We start from the raw sequence: 22688 nt of genomic DNA, 5'->3' as shown, positions 1-22688 counted from the left end.
TGTTAATACATTGAGAGCACTTAAAAATATAGACTCACCTTCTAATGAACCAGTACTTTAAATTTAGCTACATCAGCAGTTCTTAACCAGGTCTGACTTTGCCCCCCAAGGAATGTTTGGCAATGTTGACAGATATTTTTGGTTGTGACATCTTCAGAGTGCTACTGGCACTAGTGTGTGGACTCCAATGATGCTGCTAAATCTATAACACACAGGACAGCCTCTCACAGTACGGAATTATCAGACCCAAATGTTAACTTTGAGAATCCCTGAGCTACATTACTGGTCTCATCCATTTCCAGCCTAAAATCTACATCACAATCTCAGAAGCTGTTTTGTTTTAATGTACAAGATGTACGCTTGATTTGTAATTATAAGAACTTGGGAGAGCAACACGATTTCAGGAAAAACAGAGGTTAAAAATATTCACTAGAAAACTGAAAGTGAAATATAAAATGAAGTAAAATAAAAATCTAGTCACAGCTATATATGACCAAAACTTAGAGATCTCGTTAAACTTTTAATTTGCAATGTAAACAATAGAGGACATGACTGAAAATTAAGGTGTATTGCAGAGGTTCTTTCTGTATTCATGCCATATGAATACCTTTTCTGTAAGACAAAATTTAAAGAAATAGCTACAACTGTGTTCTTATGTGAACTTTCAGCACTGTGCTTACCTTTGCTGGCATATTAAGTCTACTTTGGAAGGAGACAGGTATTAAACTATTTTTTCTTACTGATATTTCATCAAGAAATAATAAAAAAGGAAATAAAAAAGTTTGCATCCCAATGGAACTCTATTTTTTAAACTTGTTAACACTAAAAATCACTTCAAAAAATAATGTTATTTAGGATATCCTTAATGCCAAATCAGATTGTCCCAGAAAAAGCGTATGTACTACATTTGTTACTTCTCCTTAATCTGTTAATTTCTTGGAATTAAAAAAAGGGGGAGCAGACGGTAACAAAATGATCTTTATATTAAAATTTCAGTTAATACAGGTCCCTGAAAGTCAGTTTAAAATAAAAATCAAGTTTCACAAAATAAATACACTGAAGCAACTATAATAATAACCTTTATTGTTAATCTTGGAAAGCTCATTTTACATGAGTTTCCAGCTAATTATTAGAGTCAGAAACAGAGAAAATAAAACCAGAGAAAATCCTCTGTAGAAAAAATACACAGGAACATTTATTTCTACATGTGAAAAGCAGTAAACAGTCTTAACATCTGAATATCCAAGTCTTAGTCTCAATTCCATCTCTCCTAGTGAACACCACTATCAACCTTGAGATCTGATTTGTTCTTGTCATTCTTCACTGAGTAGATGAAATATGTTAAGGTGTCTTTTTCATTCACTGGAATAGACCTAAAGTGGCAACCAACTATCTATAAAGAAAAAAAAAATTGAGGAAATTAAATTATAGGTATTATCAGATTTCATAAACTAGGTTAAAAACACTTTCATCAAAAGAAAAAGTGCTATGGGATAGTAAGAGCTATTTCCTTTTAAAAATAAATTGTATTCAACAAAATACAAACAGGGCAAAAAGTGTATAAGAATAAGATGTTATGAACAAGAGACAGTGATTTCAAAGGACCCTTCAGCCCACTCAATTAAATATATATTTATTAGAATGTGTATTTCCTTTTATTTATTTTAAATTTTATAACTGGAATCTAGGTTAGGAAGTAATATTTTTAGTTTTAAACTTTAAATATCAATGAAATAAAACAGAACGTAAGAGTCCATATGCACCATATAATAGTTTAGGTCCTACTCATAGAAAAAGAATAAATATGAAGTTGAAAGTTTAGTACTTTAAGAACAAACCAGGAAATATCTTACAAATACATTTGCTACAACTTATATTCATTCATTCATTGGCAATATTCTTTAAGGTTTCTTGAAAATTTTCTGAATAAAAATTATAAATGGAAAAGAAGAGGGAAAAGAGGGATGTGTTCACTGAAGAATGTTTACAAGCTTTCTTGCTTTTTCACTAATCTAACATGTGCACTGCAACTACCAACAGAAGTACAGTTAACTAAACTGGGATGCTCAAAGGCATATCTAGATTCTAGAAGATAAAATTTTTTAAAGAAAAGTTATCCAAATGAAAATTAAGACTTAAGGAGGATCGTTATCAAACTCTGGAATCACTTATAAATATCTATTTCTGACTAAATAAACTATCACACTCATAGCTCTTTGTTTATTTTTTTATTTCAGAGAGAGGAAGAGGAAGAGAGAGAGAGGAAGAGGAAGAGAGAGAGATTGACTTGTTGTTTCATTTATTTATAACATTCACTGGTTGATTCTTATATGTGCCCTGACTGGAAATCGAGCCAGCAACCTTGGTGTACCGGGACAATGCTCTAACAAACTGAGCTACCTGGCCAGGGCTACATTCATGGCTATTTGGATTATGGCTATTTCTCATTTCTAAAAATAAAAATTAAAAAAAATTAAAAATAGCTCTAGAAATAATGTAATTTTTTAGATGAGATTATCAAAAACTTCAGGTTTGGTTTATGCATTGAAAGGATACATACATTTAAATGTAACACTTAAAATAATCATTTCTTTGGTTCTCATTTGTCCAAAACCAAAATACTTCTACTTGATTAGTATCTGTATATTTTGATATTTCATCATGGCAGACAATATCTATATTTATGTTATAGCAATGTGCTATACAATCCAAAAAGAATAGATATTTCAATCAGATTTAAAGACAAATTGAATTTTTATTGCCTAGGCAAGACGACAGTGTTAAAAAGCATTCTCTTCTGCCAAAGAATTGTACCTTCTATTCATCTTTTAGCTTATTCAATATGCACTTTTTAGAAATGTTGAATTACTAAATTCAAGATAAAGAATATGAGGAAAGTGATTTACATATTTACATGTCTATTCTGCCTAGTAGGTTAATCATTTTTATTTTATATATGATTAAAGTAAAAATATATAAATCAATAAACATCTTAATATCATGCACAGATTTCTTGGCTGTATTTTTCCTGAGAACACACACATACAAACAGACACACATGCTCAACTTTTCAAAATTCACTAAAGAACTAGAAGTCCTGTATCAAAACAAACTAAGTAAAAGCTTGGACATAGTCTTTGCATCTTTGAGATGTGAAGAAAACATGGATGCCTAGCCCTGGCCGGTGTGGCTCAGCTGGTGGAATGTGGTCCTATGCACTGAAAGGCTGCCAGTTTAATACCCTGTCAGGGTACATACCCAGGTTATGGGTTCAATCCTTAGTCAGGGTGTGTATGGGAGGCAAGCAATCTGTTTCCAATCTGTTTTTCTCTCTCTCTCTCCCTCTCCCTTCCCTTCTCTATTAAAAAAGAAAACATGGATGCCTAAAATAAAACAAACTAACATCAAAGGACAAATTCTGAAATGGTTAAATCAGAAAGTTATGGCAATACTCTTTTTGTAAACCTATTTCATCAAAACTTTTTAAAAATTCTAATAAAGACATCAAAGCTTATTAATTTATTATTTCTCAATTAGATGTTCAATAAATATTTACTGAGTAAATGGGATTTTAAAATAAATTTCTAGAATGAGAATAAAAAATTCTCACTCAATATTTCTGAAACCCAGTATTAGAAGATGCTTAGAAAACTATATACAATTCATTGAGTAGTCATTACATAAAGAATTTCCTAAGAGGCAGACAAACATTTCTAGGTAACTAGATTCTTTCACAATAGATTTTTAAAAATTAACTTTGATCTTTTTAACTAAAATATACTGTTTTATACACTCCGTTAACAATTTCATTAGCATTGAATGACTCCTTTTTTGTATGGACAGATGCCTTTAAAGTTTTAAATAGTTTAAAACTCATAAATACCTCAACAAGTTGTGCTTTATTAAGTCCTGGTCTGGTTGGTAGTTTGAAGTGTCTTTTGTATCTCCTAAGTGTATTTACTTGTAATTGGTATAAATCAACCTAGAAAAAAATTTAAATATATGAATTAGTTTAAGCAATTTGTTAAAAACTTATTCTTGATATGTATAACATTTCAATCACAGCACAATAAAAATTTCATTCTATTATTTAAAAAGCCTTTTATAGAATCAAAACTATAAATGTAATAAACAATTTAATCATTTGAGGATAAATATAAAAAACTGTTTGGGGGGAAAAGTTGTAAGACAAGAGAACTATAAGAATTGTCAACTGAAAATATAACAAGTCAAATTGTGTAACTGTGCGTTAACTGGCTATATTTAATTTTGCTTTCATTTTCAGATTTTTCAAATGTTCTAAGTATTTTTAAAATGTGTTCATATCGTCTTATAAAAGTTTCAGAATGGACTACTTAGGATTTACATTTAACATGAAAAAACTTTCCTCTACCTCTGGAGTATCAATATCTTGAACAGGTGAATCTCCTCCATCATCATCACTCCCTTTTCTCTTTCTTCTGTTTCGAACACTCTGGATTAAGTTTTTATGATAATCGCAAATGTAAAGATGCCTTACCTGAAACAGAAAAGTTTCACAGACTACTTAGGATTACAGTAAAATGTATCTATGTATTAGTAAAATACATAGGCCACAGTGAATCATTAAAAAACAACAGTCAAAACAGGGCATTGTTAAGGCAAGGGCATGCTTTTTTCTAAACTCCTGTACACAGTTAAAACATACTGTGTCTGGCAATACTGTTAAGAGGCTTGGGAAGTGGGATGCGGAGGGGTGGCTGTAAGGGAGGGGAGGGAGGAGGAGAAGGAGAAAGAGGAATTTCAGCCCTCTAGATTTTGTCATCAAATTGCAGTGGGGATAAACTAGATGAGTTAGGTCATGCTGTATTGCTAACAAGGGAAATGATGATGTTGCCCACACTTAAAGAGCATATGGTAGTAGCATACTATATGCTTCCTAATCTTTCTTTCTAATTTAATACTCAAATTATAATCCAGATACAAAACTATTCATTTTTACAAATGAGCTATTGATTTCCATATTCTACCTATATTTAAATTTGAAATTATAAACATTTCTGAGTATTAAATGTATTTATCTGTAATACATTTTCCGCAACCAAAGCAATGTGAAATTATTCAGGTGTACCTAAGTTTCTCATGAACATGACTGAAGAACTGTTTAAACAAGCAGAAAGCATCACAAACTTTCCAAAATGTTAATTACATATAGTCTTGAGAGCTGTATAGTAACATTTGAAATACCGGGCTTCATACAGTAACAGTTATTTCTTCAAAAACAACAGCAACAAATAATTAAGGACTGAGCTAAGAGGCTTTTAAATTAACTTTTAAGCTAAGTGCAAGTTAAAAATAAGCAGGACGTGTGCTAGATTCTGACATCTTGTTATTAATTTACCGCCTGCCAGAACTCCGGAAAGCGGCAGAGGTTGTTTCTAAAAGTCTCATGGATGGTCAAAAGGACAAACGTGCAAAAAGGACGGAAAAAGAAATCCTGATGGCTGCCAAACGGATGGCAAAGCCGCGGAGACGACGTGCTCCCCACGTTCGGAACAGCTGCCCTCGATGCTGACACCACCACCACGGTTCACAGCCCCGGCCCCCTGCTAGGCGCGGGGGGAGCTCGGCTCCCCTCTCGCTGGTACGCAGAGGAACGAGGGACGAGATATCTCTGGACTGCGGCTGCAGGTCCCTGCAGGATTCCACTTTCCACCAGACCCGGGAAGCTACTCCCTGGGGCCAAACGTCAGCTTGGGCACCAAAACAAAGGCGCCTCCATTCCAGAAGGAGCTGCCGGGCTACAAGAAAACTAGTCCAGGCCCTCCCTCCGAGCGCTTGTTCCCTTTGTTTCGTTTCCAGATCTCAGCCAAGGGGGAAGGGAGAAGACGAGGAGCGGGAAAGACGCCGGGGGCGGGGTGGGGTGGGTTGCGGGGGAGAGGAAGCACGGCGCGCAAGAGTGTCTTTGGGGGTCGCGGTCGGAGTTACTGCGAGTTTGTTTTTGCTTCCTACCAGAGACCCCACAACGGGTTTGCACTACTGACAGGTCTGGGGGAGCCCCGAACCCCCGGCCCAACAACCCCAGTTTGAATCGCTCCTGAGACCCCAAGGGGGCGGGCAGGGCAGGGCAGTCCCGCCGTCACTTACGCTCTTATCCAGCTCGATCTTCACCTTCTTCTGGGAGATGCTCTTCTGGATTCTCTTGCTGAAGCTGGCGTTGCCTGCCGCCCGGCCGCACCGCTCACCGTCCTCCCGCAGACAGCACAGCTGCCCGGGGCCCGGCCCGGCCGCTCCTGGGGACCCCGCCGCCGACACTGCCCCGGCGCCGGGCACCTCAGTTCCTGCACCCGCTCCGGCTCCGTTCCCGGCCGAGGCGGCGGCGGCAGCAGCGACCACCGCGGCCACTGCAGCGGCCGCGTCCCCGCCGCGGCTTATCTCCTCCGGCGTGAAGCCGTTCATGACTCCGCGCTCCGGGGCGCCAGCAGAAACCCCCGCTAGCCTCGCCGCTCCGCCTCTCTCCGGAGACTCGGGTGTCTTGGCAGGGTCCCTCCGGCTCCCGGTCTGGAGGCGGCAATTCACTCTGCACCCCAAGTCCTCTGGCGGCACGGCCAAACACCAAGCGTCCCCCGCCTGCTGGTGTCTGCTGGCTCCGGGACAGTAGACAGTGCTGAGGGTCAGTAACCAGAGTCGGGCGACGCCTGGAGCTGGGACCCAGCTCTCTGTCACATGGAGACTCCTCAGCAGTTGGACCGCGGCGTCTCCGCCTCCCTCCGGCCCCTCGACCTGCGCAAGCGCAATGATCCCTCTCCGGCCCGCCCGTTCCATTTACCCGCAAGGCGCGACGGGAATTGTAGTACTCGTCTGGGGAGTTAACCTAAACTATGTCCTGACCGCGCAACTCGCGGGTTGGAGGAACTACTTATCCTAGCATGCATTGCGCGGCCATGGGCCAGACTTTTTTTTTTTTTGTTAAAGCTCAGGAAAAACAGGGGCGTGTTGTTGGGGTTTGCTACGCTTTCTCATTTCTTGAAATCTCACCCGGAGGTTGGTTGGTGGGTTGGTGGGTTGGTGTTTAGCTCCTGGAATTTTGCAGAGCTGGCATTCTAAACTCTGTGGTCACTCAACTCCGGAAGCGAAGCGCAGAACCAGGGGTGGGGCAGGGGTAGCAGGGGAGAGAGGGTGCTGGAAAAGTTTCGGGCCGTTATCGTATTTGTGATAAAAGAGTTTGTGGTGTGACCACGCTTTTGTGGGAAACCCAAACCAAAGAGAACTCAGGAGAGCTGGCGCTTTTCGGGTCCAGGAGGTCCCGCAGCTAACACCGCGGCTGAAGAGCAGCTCCATTCATTGACGCGACTTAATAAGAGCGTTTGCTTAGGTTTCCCTGTCCGACCTCCCGGGGACGACAGTCCTCTCAAATATGCCTCGGCAGAAGGCCCTTGCGAAATCTTTTGCATGTTTCTGCAAGTAACACGGTTTATTCTTGGGCTCACGAAGTCTGCCGCTTCCTGAGGTGGAGCTCCTGACTAGTTGACTGTAATAGGCCTACTTTTCGCCGCCACCTCCAATCTTTTTTCCTGGAATGAACCTGGAGAGGGCGGAGTCTAGTATCTTTTGAAAGGGAACCTGGAACCCTTCCCATGCCGAGTTAGTCTGAGCGTTCCGCAGAAAGTTTCCACAGGGAGAAATATGCGCGTGTCCTGGGTTGGCGCGCGCGCGCGCGCGTTTGTGTGTGTGTGTGTGCGCAGGGGTGTTCGTGCGTGCAGGTGAGTGCTTGTGGAGGGTGGGGTAAAAGGATGGGATCCGCTAATATGAAAGCAGTGCCGTGGCTTGTTTACACGTCCTTATCAGTAAATATGCCTTGTTTAACAATTCCGTTGTGTGTTTCTTTTAAAATACAAACCAATAGGTGTTTTTGAAAATTCATTTAGACTTCCTGAGTAAATTTAGTGATGGATGATTTTTTTTTTTAATGTAAAATGTTATCTGCCCTGAAATTCAAAGCCATCCATTCCATCTGTGTACTTCCATTCTAGGATATGGCAAAGGAAAACAAAAGAATTGAAATATTACATAAATTGAGTAGTCAAGAAAGATGCGAAATGGTAAGTGCCTTGTGTTATATTTTCCATCTACACTGTACAATAGGGTGTCAGCTAGGTATATTGTGGCTATTGAACACTTGAAATATGGTTATTGTGACTGAAAAATGGAATTAATTTAATGTTAATTATTTTACATTTTAAAAACTGATTTCAGTTCTGAAAAACTTTTAAATATATTTGGAACAACCAGGATATAGTAATCTATTTTTTCAAGTTAAACTTTATGAAATCTAAATTCAGCATGGGAATTGAGATGTACTGTAAGTATAAACTACTAGTGGGATTTCAAAGACTTAGTAGCAGAAATTAAAAAACAATATTGAATAGCTCATTAACAATTTTTATGTTGATTACATGTTGAAATGCTAATGTTTTGGATATATTGGATTAACTAAAATATAACATTAAAATAAATTTTACCTGTTTCACTTTTTTTAATATGGCTACTAGAACATTTAAAACTACACACACATTTGCACTAGATAATGCTGGCTTAAAGTATTAAAACACAGAATACTACTACCTTGTTTATGGGTATATTTCCTTAAATGGTAAAAATGAGAACATATGGACAGGATGGATACACTCCAACTTCAGGGTTGTGGTCATCTCTCAGAAGGGAGGCCAAAGGATAGTAGAGAGAATCAGAATTACTTGTATCTGAAAGGTCATCATCTCATACAACTTTTTAAAAAATATATTCTTATTGATTTTAGAGAGAGAAACATCAATGTGAAAGAAAGATCAACATCCATCGCTGCCTCCTGCCCCCCCCCCTCCAGGGATCAAGTCTGAAACTGGGGCGTGTGTCCTGACCAGGAACAGAACCCGAAACCTCTTGGTGCATGGGTGGACACTCAACCACTGAGCAACACCAGCCAGGTTCACTATAACTTTTTTGGTGATAGAATCCTACTAAGCTTCTTTAGATGTCTTAAAATACTAAAGTGAATATTGAAGGGGAGGGCACAGGTAGAGAGCTGTGGGGAACACTGTGATCTTTCCTTAGAGGGAAATTCAGATGGATTAAAACTAGTGTGGCCAAACACTTAATGTTTGTGTGGGGTTTCTGATGAGTTGCTATCTTAAATAATTTACTCCAAAATTAAAATGACTTGTCTTGGCATTGTTATGCAAAAGGAGAAAATGCTATTTAAGGGTTTTGAATCACTGAATGCATAGAATAGAATAACTGTTTAGCAGTATTATTAGGAATTTGTTTTTTTGACATAATAAGACTGAGGGAAGATGGCTCCTGGTATTGCTTCCGAAGTTCAACAATGTCAGGGTTGGCATCTATGATTTTCTTGCTTTTCCCTCATGCTATTCAGGATAGCATTCTCACGATTGGTTTGAACCAGCAATAATCTATCAATAACTTGTTTATAATCAAGGTAGCTTTTGCAGTTAAGAAGGAAGGAGAGAATGATTATTGGGTAAGCAATTAAGAGAGTTATCTACAATGGTCTATATATATTTTTATTATTCACACTATTACAAATGTCCTCCATTTCCCATTCTCCTTTGCTCCCCTCCACTCAGACACCTCCCCCCACCACCACCACATTGTTGTCTGTACCCATGGCTATATATATATGCATATATGTTCTTTGGCTAATCAGTTGCAGTCCTCCCCACTCTCCTCCCCTCTGAGATCTGTCAGTCTGTTTCATGTATCTATGTCTCTGGTCCTATTTTTGTCATCAGTTTATTTTGTACATTAGATTCCACATATAAGTGAGATCATAAGGTATTTGTCTTCTCTGACTGGCTTATTTCACTTAGCATAATAATCTCCAGGTCCATCCATCCTATCACAAAGGGTAAGAGTTCCTTCTTTGTTACATTTACACAATGGAATACTGTAATGGTCTAGATTTAAGAAATATGATAGAAGGAATAGAACAAGACCATGCTACTTAAAATTCTGAAACAGATAAATTCAGAACTTAGCAGAAATGAGTTACTGATTTTAATGAAAGTTTAAAAATAATTCCACCTTTGTAAACCTAGAAAATATATTCAGGTATTAATTGACAAATTCACTCAGTAAATATTTGAGCCAAAGACATTAGTATAGCACTGTACTAGGTCCTATGAGAGATATAAAACATGAGACATATTCCCTGCCTTCAAGAAACTTCGAAACAATAATTATTTGTATTATATTTTCCACTTTATAAAACTCTTTCACAGGCAGGAAATATTTGGAAATCATAACAGCTTTGTATAGAAGAAATTTTTTTATCTGATAAATAGTAGGCCCTCTAGATCCCTTCCTATGCCTCTATGGCTTTTACCACTTTAATGTTCTGGGTCAGGTTTTCAGCTGCCAGTATCTTCATCCCTTTGCCTGAGGTCTTTCTCCCAAGGGTGGAAGAAAGTCATATTCCCTTGTGGTTAGGACAATTTGGAAGTGCTTGAGAATTGTCAACCTCCCATCTCAGTATTGCTTATGCAGTGTTATACTCCAGTTCTTTTGCCTCTCACATGCAATAACTTTGAGCCATGTATTTCGTACCCTTTCCATGAATTTTCTGGTGAGATTAAGCTACAGTCATTACTAGTGGTAGCTGGCTTGGTAAGTCACCCTTTATTTACTGCCTTCCCATCATTGTCTCACTGCCCCACCTTCTACAGGTGTTTCCTGAATTCTCCAGATAAACTACCTGCACTTAAATCCTTGTCTCAGGATTATAGAGGGCCTCTCCACTAGATTATTTCCACTTACCCACTCCTCAACTACAGTGGCAGTTCGATGGGTGGGCACCTGATTCAAGCCAAGCCAGTTTAAATCCTTCCCAGGCAATTTTGTTCAATTGAAATGGGAAGAAAAGAGGCCTCACTTTTTTAAAAAAATTCTCCATTATTGTATTTTTAGTAGAACAGTGCATGGCACAAAGTAGGAACATAATAAATAAATATTTGTAGAATATTCAATGAATACAATTCCTACATTTTTTTGCTGCTAACCCACATTTATGATCAGACATTAATTTTTAAATGTATGAAATACTGTTGTTATAGTATATCATAGTGTCATAGCATCGTCCATAGTTGTTAAGAGCATGGACTCAGGAGCCAGATGCTTGAGAATTAAACTCTGCCACTTTCTAGTTGTTAGACTATGCTGATTGTCATCTCTCAGCTCCTTTCTCCTTCTACTTTCTCCTCTGTATTGCAGGGTACTGGAATCCAAAAAACCATTACCCAGACTGACTTTCCAGTTGGTCTCATGTTCAGTTCTGCTAATGGGAGATTAACAGGCAAGAGGAGGATAGAAGGCACTTTTCCTTTTCGGGCTCCAGCAGCCTCAGCAGCACTGTGCTCTCTATTCTGGCTCCAGGAGTGCAGGGCCCACTTAAGTCAACTGGCTTCCTGCAAAGCAGGGAGCAAAGTTCTAATCATGCAAGCTGTGTTCCAAAAGCCTCAGAAGCACAGCGTTTGTGGATTGTGGATAACACTACTTTCTCTTTTGTTCCCCAGTGCTAGGATGATAGCTCTTCTTGTAGTTACCTCTGGATAACAATACCTCCCCCACCCCCTTTTGCTCCTCCAGCCTTTCTGTAGGGATTCCCTCTGAAATACCCAAAGTGGTGTGTGTTTTTTCTCTCCCTGACTAGATACTGATACTGTGACCATGGGCAAGTAATCCATTTCCTTTGTCTCAGTGACTTCCTCTATAATATGAAATAGTGTATCTACCTCATAGCATTAGGATTAAATGGGTTAATATTTTTAGAGCACTTAGAACAATGCCTTCCCTAAAACAGACACTATGTTTGTTAAATAAATGGTATTGTTTCATACTCTATTGTTATATGCAAATGGCATTAGCAATAGTTTATAAAATCTAATGTCCTGCTCCATATACCCACCCCTTTGTGCAACTTGCTCCATAATCCTCCCTTATTTTTACTGCTTATCACTCTCACTTCCCTACCTCTCATGCCTGTCTTCTCCTTTGCTTATCTCTTCCGTCATAAAACAGCACGTCTGTTTTTCAGTGTCTTTCTCTCACTTTCTTTAAATATAATGTAGACATTTTGGAGGTCTGCAGGATTAAATGTTTTTATGAAATTAATGAATTTTAGGATGCTGCAGTGGTGAGAGGGGTTTGCAGGGTGAGAAGCCAGGAAGTGGAAGGCAATAGGCTATATTAGAACTTGAACATGAATCCAGAATCTTCATAGTGGGATGTCAGGTTCCTTATGTAGGAGACAAGCTTGAGAAATACAGATTTTTTGGTTAAATTGTGTCTACATTAAGACTATCTTGCCCAGCTGGTGTGGCTCAGTGGTTGAGCATCTATCCATGAACCAGGAGGTCACAGTTCTGTTCCTGTCAGGGCAGGTGCAGGGGTTTGGGCTCAATCCCCAGTAGGGGGCATGCAGGAGGCAAGGCAACAGATTGATGATTCTCTCTCATCATTAATGTTTCTATTTCTCTCTCTCCCTCCCTCTCTCTGAAATCAATAAAAAACATATTTAAAAAAATAAAACACTATATTACATTCATATGGAATTATTTCATTGACTTCTGTTTTGGGAGATTGAAAATAGACTTGTTTTTGATCTCATACTCAGCAGGAAGAGCAGACTCAGATCCTTGGGCTATATTTACTCCATTTCCAAGATCCTGAAGACAACCGCCCCTCAAGCCCCCCCAAAGTGGAATGAGATAGGTTTAGAGATTACTGAATGGACAGAATTCTGCTGTGTCTGTACAAGGATAGAATCATTGTCCAGAGAATTGGTTTCAGAAATTCCTAGACTTTCTGTTGAAGTTTTTAACAAAGTTAGATCACTACTTCAATTTTTACTGTCCTTTAATCTTTCAGCTTGTACTACAATGTGTAAATACTTCTTTTTCTCTATTAATTAGTCCATTCTTCAACTAGGCATAAGTACATTTTTTAGTCTAATAGAATTCTAGGTTTTAAATTTAGATAGATATTTTTAAAAGTAAATCTGGCCCGGCCAGGCATGGCTCAGTGGTTAAGCTTCGACCTAGGATCCAGGCGATCGGGGTTCAATTCCTGGTCAGGGCACATGCCTGGGTTGCGGGCTCAATCCCCAATCGGGGGCCTGCAGGAGGCAGCTGATCAATGACTCTCTCATCATTGATGTTTCTATCTCTCTCTCCCTCTCCTTTCCTCTCTCTGAAATCAATAAAGATATATTTTTTTAAAAAAAGTAAATCTGAAAATCATATTGTTCGTGAACATGTTTTAAAATACAATCAAACTACTAAGCATTGTAACAAAATTATTTAGGGGATAAAGTTGTAAATATGTCACCTTTATGAGTATTTACATCAGAATTTGCAATTTCCAGTCATTACTAAACTTAGAACTGTTATTGGCTAGATATAAAATCAGCATAGTATTTGTATATCAAATTTAATTGAAAATATAAAAAATAAAGATATTTTCAAAAATATTTACAAAATAATTATTTTCCTATTGTATGAAAGCAATAGATATTCAGCTAAATATGAACCAAATTCACAATGCTATTACAATTCAAGAGCTTCTGACACTCTTAACCACTATTTCCTAAAATAGATTAGTTGTATTCACTTCCTCTCAAATGATTCCTTTATTTTCATACTGTATTCTGTGGCTGTCATTGTTAAGGTCTAAATTGTTCTTGACGATTTTAAATGCAGTGCTCTGAAAGTGAGAAAAATGTCATTGCCTTAAAAAACAAAACAAAAAAACCCCCAGCACACAAGTTTTGGGTGTGTGTATGTGTGTGTGAGAACATAGGTTTTCATTTCTCTTGGGTAGATGTCTAGGAGTGGAATCTCTAGGTAAATGTATGTTTAAATTTTGAGAAACTACCAAACTGTTTTTTATAGTAACTACCATTTTACATTCCCACTAGTGATGTATGTGTTCCAATTTTACATCTTCAACAATACTTGTTATTTTCTCTTTTTGATTGTAGCCATCCTAGTGGGCACAAAGTGGTATCTTACTTGGTTTTAAAATTTGCATTTCCCTAATGATTAGTGATGTTGCATGAATTTTCATATCTTAGTAGTCATTAGTCATTGGCTTTTTAGCACAGACTAATTAGACCTGGCATCCTTTGTATAGGAGGATGAATTTTTGCACATGCACATATTTACATATGCATGTATGTATATGTATATATAATATACCTATGTAACTAGCACCCCAATTAAAGTATAGTATGCAAGGCACATTACAGCTTAATACAAATTATTACTTTTATCACTTTCTGAACAATGAAAGACACTCTCAACAATTTAATTCCTCTTATCTCTTGTGCTATTGTTATATATTCTATTTATACATGTTATAAAAACCCACAGGACATTATTATTATTGCTGTTTTAAACAAATAATACTCTTAAAATTTACATACTTACCCTGTGTTCTTTTTCTGCTTTTGAAGATTTAGGACCATTTTCCTTAAGCAATAAATTCTCTCAGCTTTGTTTTTATGAAAACATCTGTATTTTGCCTTAATTCTTGAAAGCTTTTTCCCTGGATATAGAACTTGAGGCACTTTTTTCTTCAGTAATTTGTCATTCTATGGTCTTCTGTATTTCCTAGTTCTGTTGAAGAGTCAGTATTCAGACTTATTGTTGCTTTTTAAAGTTTACTGTGTCTTTCCCCTCTGGTTCCTAAGATTTTCTATCTTTAGTTTTCAAATTTTTTATTATGATATACTACAGATAATGTCTTCTACTAAAGAGGATTTGATCTTTCCCCTGTTAGGCAGGGGGAACCCATCTAATAGGTAGAAAGCTAAGGGGTTGATTATCTCAATCCAGTGATAGATGGAGCTATATCTATCCAGGCTGGGTTATAAAGCTTTAGTAAGATCCAGTTTACCTCTGGCTCATTCTTGTTCCTCAGACATTGTCACATGGGCTTTTTTTTTTTTTAATTAAATTTTTTTTTTTATTGTTGACAGTATTACAGATGTCCCCAATTCCAACCCCCTTCTTTGCCCCACTTTACCCAGCCCCTACCCCACCCCAGGCCTTCACCATACTATTTTCAGGCCTTCACCGTACTATTGTCTGTGTCCATTACATGGGCTTATTATTATTATTATTTTTAAAATCCTCACTCGAGGATATTTTTCCATTGCTTTTCAGAGAGAGTTTGGAGGGGGGAGAAACAGAGAAACATCCATGTGAGAGAGACACATCAAGTGGTTGCCTTCTGCACATGCCCCGTCCAGGGCCGGGGATGGAGCCTGCAACCAAGGCACTTGCCCTGGGCCAGAATTGAACCTGGAACCCTTCAGTCCGCCAACTGACGCTCTAACCACTGAACAACCAGGTAGGGCATGCACTTTTGATAGAAGTCTTGGCAGTCTCTGTCTCCTTAGCCCTGAGAAGATTCATTTCTGCTCTTTGAAGGTTTTGAGCTTGTCTCTCCATGTTTGTCTACACAGCTTCAAAATATAGCAAATGTCTTCAGGAAGAGACCAGTGCTCACTCCCGCCAGACTTTTGTCCAAAGAGTACCATGAAACCCTAGATTTCACTGTCTTTTAGAAGATTCTGGCACAATTCTCTAGCCTCCCATACCACCTGAGAATTGAGCCTATCTGTGTGGAAAATAGATCATTATGTATATTTAGGTGTCCTCTATTTTCCAACTGACTGTGTTAACCCCATACAATTGCGAAAAACTTGCTAGATTCTTTCCCTTTGTATAAGTCCTTATACCTGAGCCTAGTCAGACTGATTCTCCGTTTCATGCCTAAAATCTACTAATTGTTCCCCCAAATCATCAGCACACCTATGGAGATCTCTTTCCTGTCTAGAATTTTAGTTTGAATTATTTTCTGATTGCTGCAACGGATCTCCAATGTATTTAAAAACATGAAATTTGCAATCTGCCCCCCCCCCAATTGTGGCAGTGGAGGCTTTTAAAAAGTAAATAACCTTTTTGATTGACATTTGGTTAATAGTGATTCACAAAAATAGTTAACAGCTTTTTTTGAAGAAAAACAAAATAACTTTGCTTACCATTTTTTAATTGAAAATGCTAGCAGTGGGATGAGAGGATTTTTGTTTTCTCTTAACCTGAATTTTCATTTCTTCAAAAATACATTAACTACATCACTAAACTCAATCTGAAGTATATGCAGTTAGGCCTCAGAACCAGTGATCTCCCCATAAGTGGATGTGCCTGTTTGATAATACTGCGGTACACTTATCCTTCTCCTTTCACTACCTTTAAAACAACTTGCAACTTGAGAGAATAATTATTTTATATGCAACTAATCTTATGTAAAGTATACTATATTTTGGCTAACTATATGAGTTAATCAATAAATAATAATTGAGAACTTATTTACTGCTCTGTAGTGGTGGTGGTGGGGGGTGGGGTTACTAAAAACTGTATAATGATATTCTCTTTCCCTCAGGATTTTGCACTCTGGTTTGATGGTCAGATTACGAAAAATCCAAATTCTTAGGGTTAACTGACTGAATAAATGATAGGAATTTCAATAGCTAACAAAACCAAGATCATTTCTATACAATCCGGCCAGGTTGACACTGCTATGGATGAATTCCAATTTATATAATAGCTATTTATACCTATAGGATAGGGGACCTATATTGGAAACAGCTTCAAGCCTAACTCATAATTATTTTATTGCTAAATATTTATGTTATAATTTGTGAGATGCTAAACTCAGGCAAAGTTTGTTCAATAAAGTGCTATATTGGTATCATTTAGGTGGGGGAAAACTCTGGTAAGATTTTACTAGAAGACTAAGATGACTGAGCAATATTGTATATCTAAAGTTTGGTCTATATAGTTTATTACATTTGGGTAGCTATAAACTTTTATTTCATCAAATACTGTTTTGAAGTAAAGGGGCTCACAATTAATTGGTATTCATAATCAAAGAATTTCCTAGAACCCAAGTTATCTTTTTAATTTTAATTATAATCTGTTGATCACCTAATAATTATAAAAGTTAAAATATGTATTTCCCCACATTATGATCACATATTCACAGAATTATAGAATCACACTTAAAAGCTGAATGGTACTGTAGAGATTATCCCCCAAATGTCATTTTACAATTTCTCAATCAAAAACCTAGAAATATTAAGTATACTATTCAAAATCTCAAGCCCTTGCTGGATTTTAATTTATACATTTTTAAAAAAATGAAGAACAAACACTTTCCTCTTTATCATCTTTAGAAAGATGCATCATTTCAATAAAAATTTGGAGAATTATTTTTAGAATATATGAAATTGATGTGTTCCTGAAAAGAAATGGTTCTAAAGTTGAGTTTTAGAAATACAATCTTATTTTCTCATTTAGAACCATAACAAGATTACAAACACAATGAGAAACACCGTTGGTATTACCTCTTTATATGACACTTCAGTTTTCTGTTATAATGGTATGCCAAGTAATTCCTAATAGTGAACTAGGCTTCTTGGGCATTTAATCCATCTTTTCAGAACTACATTTGGGATTAGATATTTTTGTTTGTGCTGCCAGATTCTGTATATAATTTTTATTTAAAAAAAAGGGTTGTTGTATAAGCAACTGTCTATATCACACTTAAACCTTACTTCATTTAGCACTTCGCTGCGCATCTCAATGTTACTTCTAGGTCAGGAAGTACAGCATGAGAGTGAAGTCTTGGCATCAATGGTAAAAGTAGATTAAATATAGAAATGTTTTCCTGTGTTCCGCTGTGATGGAGTAAAGAATGTAAATTGGTGTTGGCTGGGTTGGCTGCTTCTGTGGGCTGTAAGGGAGGGATCTATTCCAGGCCTTTCTCTTTAGCTTGTAGATGGCCACCTTCTCATTGTGTCTTTTCACATCATCTTACTTCTGTGGCTGTAAATGTGGCCAAATTTTCCCTATTTATAAGGCCAACAGTCAAATTAGATTAAGGGCCCACCCAGCTTCCGTATTACCTCATCTTAACTAATTACATTCGCAATGACCCTATTCTCAAATAAGGTCAGTTCCAATTGTGCCATAAAAGCACAGAAAAATCCAAATCGACAAAATAAATCATACTACATTATTTAAATAGCAACAAACAGGTCACTAATGCATTACACCTTTCAAATTTATTTTTTAAATTCAGTAGCATTAAGTACATGCGTAATGTTGTGCAACTAATCTTTCATCAGGGAAAATACATTTTTAAAAACCTAGTTTTTCTTAGTAAATCTAGATTAATAACTGCTGGCTCTGAGGTTCTATTGAGCATGATTACTGATTACAAACCAAGCTGTATTGAATCCGACTGTCAGTGCAACATACGGGCCAATACGAAAAAATAGCCTTCAAAACTAAATACAACACAGAGATAGCATACCGTCAGTGAAACTCCTCCTTCCCTGGAAAAAGCAGCTTGTGACACTAGAAAGCACTAAATTAAGGTAGTATCGGTGCGCTCCCACTAGCCACTAATACGAAGTTAACCTGGGCTTGGAGGAGTCTGTAACATGCTGCTGTAAGCAGTATGGTCAATATATGCAATCGGGGCTGGGGAGCATGCTCCACATTGCTTTTATGGAAGTCTCAAATGAATCTCTGATATTGAAAACTTGAAAACAAGGTGACAGCTGGGCGAGCCGAAGGAGCGGAGGTCACCAGGGCTCCCTCTACCCGCCGCGCTCGGGCGGCCCGCGGCCCGGCCGGGCGGCCGCAGCCGGGAATCCCGACCTGGGTGGTGCGGGTGGGGCCGGGAGCCGAGCCGCTCGCCTCCGCCCCTCCGGAACCCGAAGGCGCCCTTGTTTATCTCCGGGTGTTTGACACCCGAGACGAAGGGGGAAGGGAGGGAGGGAGGGAGGGACCTTCAGAGGGAAACTCCAGCGGCCGAAAGCGCCTTTTAGGTCGCTTTGTAACACCTCTCGGGAGGCGGGAACAGCTGTCCTCCCGCGCCCTCGGCCCGGTTCCCCGCCAGCTCTCGTCTTCCTTCGGTCGCACACCAACCTCAGCGACTGCGAGCGGCGCTGGGCAACCGGCCCGCAGGGCAAGCTCCTCAGTCTTTCCCAATTTATTAGTATTTGGACGCGGCAGAGGAGACTAGGACCTGGAAAGTGGTCGGAGCAGGGGCAGAGCTTCTGTTACCTCAGAGACTGCAAACCAAGTCGCCGCCGCCAGGCCTTGAGAACGACCCCCAGGCTCGCGACTTGGTATTTTTAAATCTGGCGGGGCTTTCCCTTTCGGGCCAACCACTCCCCCCCGTTTACCGCCCTAGCCAGTCAGCGTCAGGCCCGCCATTTTTCAAACCCTTTTCCTGCCGCCAATCACGATCGAGCAGCACATTCCTCTCCTGACCGGTTCTAACGGGTCTGGGAGTTAACGACCTGGGCGACCTACCGAACCTGCTAGGCTGGGGGTGGAGGGACGGACCCGGCGAGATACCGGCCAATAAGAAACAGCCAATGGGAGGGGGCGTGGCTTCTCAGAGTTTGAATAATCATCAGACCCAATCATAGAGGCGGGGTGTGGCCTGTCGTCCGGCTCGTCAAGTTGCCGTGGCGCGGAGAACTCTGCAAAACAAGAGGCTGAGGATTGGGTTTGCGATAAGCCAGTTCTAGCCGGAGCCCAGCGAGGGAACCGTCTCGGTCAGACCCGGCCGCCCGGCGGGACTCTGAGGAAAACCTACCACCAGGCAAGAATCCCCTTCGACCCCCTGGGGTTCGTGGGCCTGCTGTTCCCCTTCCCTCGTATCCTTCTAGCCGGACTGGACGCTGTGGCTCTCGGGGTTCGCCCCGGGGAGCGGAATCTAGGGTGTGGGCGGGTGAGGGCCAGGGGCTGTGGAGGGCGGGCGGGCCGGCCGGGGCAGCTCGTCGGGGCTCGGTTCCGGTAGTTTTTTAAATGTCAGTCGCGAGGCGACAACTCAGAGTGGGGCTCGCGACGTGGAAGCCGGAGGACATTTCCGTCAGGAAAGGGGTTTCGAGGGCGCCCGCGGCGTTCGCTTCCTCCGCCTGGGCCGGTGAGCGGGCGGCGGCGTCTCGGGCCTCCGGGAGGGACGTGGCCGGTAGCGCGTGAGGAGACTCAGCTGGAACCGCTTGGGTCGGGCCCGGAAGAAGCGTGTGCGCGGAGGCGGCGTCGCCGCGGCCTCGGGGCGGGTGGGCCGGCGGAGGAGCGGGGCTCCGGCGGCCGCCCTCGCGAGGGGGGGCGCGGGCGGGCGCGGATTTGGGCGGGAAGCCGAGCCCCGCCGGTGCCCACCTACTGGATTTCGCCCGGCTAGGTCGACACTGTCTGTCACCATGGGTAAAGGAGACCCCAACAAGCCAAGGGGCAAGATGTCCTCGTATGCCTTCTTCGTGCAAACCTGTCGGGAAGAGCACAAGAAGAAACACCCAGACTCTTCCGTCAATTTTTCCGAATTCTCCAAGAAATGTTCGGAGAGATGGAAGGTGAGTCAGGAATGCAGACAGGAGCTAAGGGTTTTCAGGTGTGTTAATGGGGGGTAGGACGTTAAGCAGGCAGTTGACTTGTAATTTTCAGCTCTCCTATCCTGATGACTCGCTGGAATATTTTAGAGTTTTAGGCAGACTGCTTTAGGTTTTTGCTTGACTACTAAACCAAAATGCTGTTAACTAGGGAAAATATGGCCCTTAAGATGATCTTTTGGATGTGTATTGCTTACAGTTCTGCTGTCTTTACTGCTCTCTTCATGCTCACAGACTATGTCCGCAAAGGAAAAGTCAAAGTTCGAAGATATGGCAAAGAGTGACAAAGCTCGCTATGACCGGGAGATGAAAAATTATGTTCCTCCCAAAGGCGATAAGAAAGGGAAGAAAAAGGATCCCAATGCTCCTAAAAGGCCTCCGTAAGTTTTTGTTGTTTGTTTGTTTGTTTTTAAATCACTCGAATTGCCCCTCGATTTTTCATTCAGCTTATTAACTGTTACTTCCTTTCAGATCTGCCTTCTTCCTGTTTTGCTCTGAACATCGCCCAAAGATCAAAAGTGAACACCCTGGTTTATCCATTGGGGATACTGCAAAAAAATTGGGCGAAATGTGGTCTGAACAATCAGCCAAAGATAAGCAACCCTACGAACAAAAAGCAGCTAAGCTAAAGGAGAAATATGAAAAGGTACACTTTGTAGATAATCTTGTATTAATGACTGTCAGCTGTGTTTTGCACAGGCCTAATGAAAATTGTACACTTAGGCAACACAAATTAATTGAGAAATCTCTTTTCTTTTGACTGAAACCAGTGTTTGTAGCACTGATAGGTTCCTGCATATAGACTTTCATTTGTGGTAATATAGGCCTCTTAGTTTGAAAAAGTGGAGGGCCAAATGTATTTTATGTAAGTGTATCTAAAATGTGAAGTTGAAGGGTGGTGGGGCTAAGTGAGGTAAATGGGTGTTGGTAGTGAAAATACTGACACTGATCTAATGCCACCCCATCATTTTACATCATTAGCTTTCTAAAGCCTAGAGGGGACAAATGCTCTCAAAACTGAAGTTAGATTCGGAATAATTTTTTAGCCAGTCACCAGGGTTATTGGTCAATAATCTTAGATTGTTTACAACGTAGTGGTTTTCAGTTGAGAAATGACACCGGATGCTGATTTTATGTTCTTGACAATATTTCAGGATATTGCTGCATACCGTGCCAAGGGCAAAAGTGAAGTAGGAAAGAAGGGCCCTGGCAGGCCAACAGGCTCAAAGAAGAAGAATGAACCAGAAGATGAGGAGGAGGAGGAAGATGATGATGATGATGATGATGATGAAGAGGAGGACGATGAAGAATAAATGGCTATCCTGTAATGATGTGTATGGAATATGTGTGTGTGCTCTCAGGCAATTGTTTTGCTAAGAATGTGAATTCAAGTGCAGCTCAATATTAGCTTCAGTATAAAAACTGTACAGATTTTTGTATAGCTGATAAGATTCTTTGTAGAGAAAATACTTTTATAAAAATGCAGGTTGTAGCTTTTTGAGGGGCTACTACATACAGTTAGATTTTAAGGCTTCTGATGTTAAATGTTTCTAAATATTTAAAGGTTTCTTTAATTTCTTGACTTGTGTATGGTAGCACAGCAAACTCATAGGAATTAGTATCAATAGTAAATTTTGGTTTTTCTAGACTGTTGCATTTTGTTTTTTAAAAAAAATTTTGTAATAAAATTATGTATATTACTTCTGTTGTCTTTGTCTTAATATGCTAAATTAGCTTTCACTTTAAAAAATAGGGTCTGGAACCATGTCAGCTTTTTTGTGTTTCTGCCTCAGTTCTTACACACACCTGAGTTAATAAAATGTTTGGTTAAAAGAGTCAGATATGCTCAAATTCATATTTATAAAGTGTTCCTTAAAAATCAGATCAGAATTTTTAAAGAGCTTTAAAAATTTGTGCAGTTTTACAAAATGTATGTTTGGTTCTTGACATTTGTATTTGCTAATTGGTCCATAATTAATAGGCAGATGGACTAGTACAGTACCTCTATACTTAAAAACAAACTTTTAAAAACATTAACATCATTAGTAAAAGTTTACTTTTTTTTAATCCTCACCGGAGGGTATTTTTTCTATTGATTTTTTTTTTTTTTTTAGAATGGAAGGGAGGGGGAGAGACTGAGAGAAACTCAAATGTGAGAGAT

The 22688-nt window shown here is 39.7% G+C and overlaps 2 protein-coding genes and 1 long non-coding RNA gene across 3 annotated transcripts; 2 read left to right on the top strand and 1 right to left on the bottom strand.

Annotated features, from left to right (window-relative positions):
- Positions 1-1063: 1063 nt before the first annotated feature.
- SAP30 (Sin3A associated protein 30) lies at positions 1064-6751 on the bottom strand. The gene is made up of 4 exons (XM_081136659.1): positions 6127-6751; positions 4394-4519; positions 3884-3982; positions 1064-1393 (listed from the first exon to the last, which is right to left on the bottom strand). Exons 1-4 carry the CDS (start codon positions 6436-6438, stop codon positions 1271-1273), a joined length of 660 nt encoding a protein of 219 aa, XP_080992785.1. The 5' UTR covers positions 6439-6751; the 3' UTR covers positions 1064-1270.
- A 174-nt stretch (positions 6752-6925) lies between these two features.
- Positions 6926-12570, top strand: LOC308556897. The gene is made up of 3 exons (XR_013998774.1): positions 6926-7023; positions 8013-8081; positions 8798-12570. It is a non-coding gene; the product is annotated as an uncharacterized lncRNA (long non-coding RNA).
- Positions 12571-19573: 7003 nt separating this feature from the next.
- HMGB2 (high mobility group box 2) lies at positions 19574-22227 on the top strand. Its single transcript, XM_081136658.1, has 5 exons — positions 19574-19740; positions 20323-20491; positions 20762-20907; positions 20999-21173; positions 21682-22227. The coding sequence occupies exons 2-5, from the start codon at positions 20342-20344 to the stop codon at positions 21838-21840; spliced, it is 630 nt and encodes a 209-aa protein (XP_080992784.1). The 5' UTR covers positions 19574-19740; positions 20323-20341; the 3' UTR covers positions 21841-22227.
- Positions 22228-22688: the final 461 nt, after the last annotated feature.

This window comes from Miniopterus schreibersii (assembly GCF_964146895.1).
Source record: "Miniopterus schreibersii genome assembly, chromosome: 4".
NCBI classification, from domain to species: domain Eukaryota; kingdom Metazoa; phylum Chordata; class Mammalia; order Chiroptera; family Miniopteridae; genus Miniopterus; species Miniopterus schreibersii.
The sequence above is the reverse complement of the archived record's forward strand: the minus strand, read 5'-3'. Positions and strand labels throughout refer to the sequence as shown.

Excerpts from the sequence above, each read along its gene's own strand:
- SAP30 (XM_081136659.1), bottom strand. The coding sequence starts at position 6,438 with ATGAACGGCTTCACGCCGGAGGAGATAAGCCGCGGCGGGGACGCGGCC. Across the intron at positions 3,983-4,393 it reads AAGATATTGATACTCCAGAG|GTTGATTTATACCAATTACA; the intron begins GTAGAGGAAAGT and ends ATTTTTTTCTAG. Across the intron at positions 1,394-3,883 it reads ATAAAGCACAACTTGTTGAG|ATAGTTGGTTGCCACTTTAG; the intron begins GTATTTATGAGT and ends TTTTCTTTATAG.
- HMGB2 (XM_081136658.1), top strand. The coding sequence starts at position 20,342 with ATGGGTAAAGGAGACCCCAACAAGCCAAGGGGCAAGATGTCCTCGTAT. Across the intron at positions 20,908-20,998 it reads AATGCTCCTAAAAGGCCTCC|ATCTGCCTTCTTCCTGTTTT; the intron begins GTAAGTTTTTGT and ends ACTTCCTTTCAG. Across the intron at positions 21,174-21,681 it reads TAAAGGAGAAATATGAAAAG|GATATTGCTGCATACCGTGC; the intron begins GTACACTTTGTA and ends ACAATATTTCAG.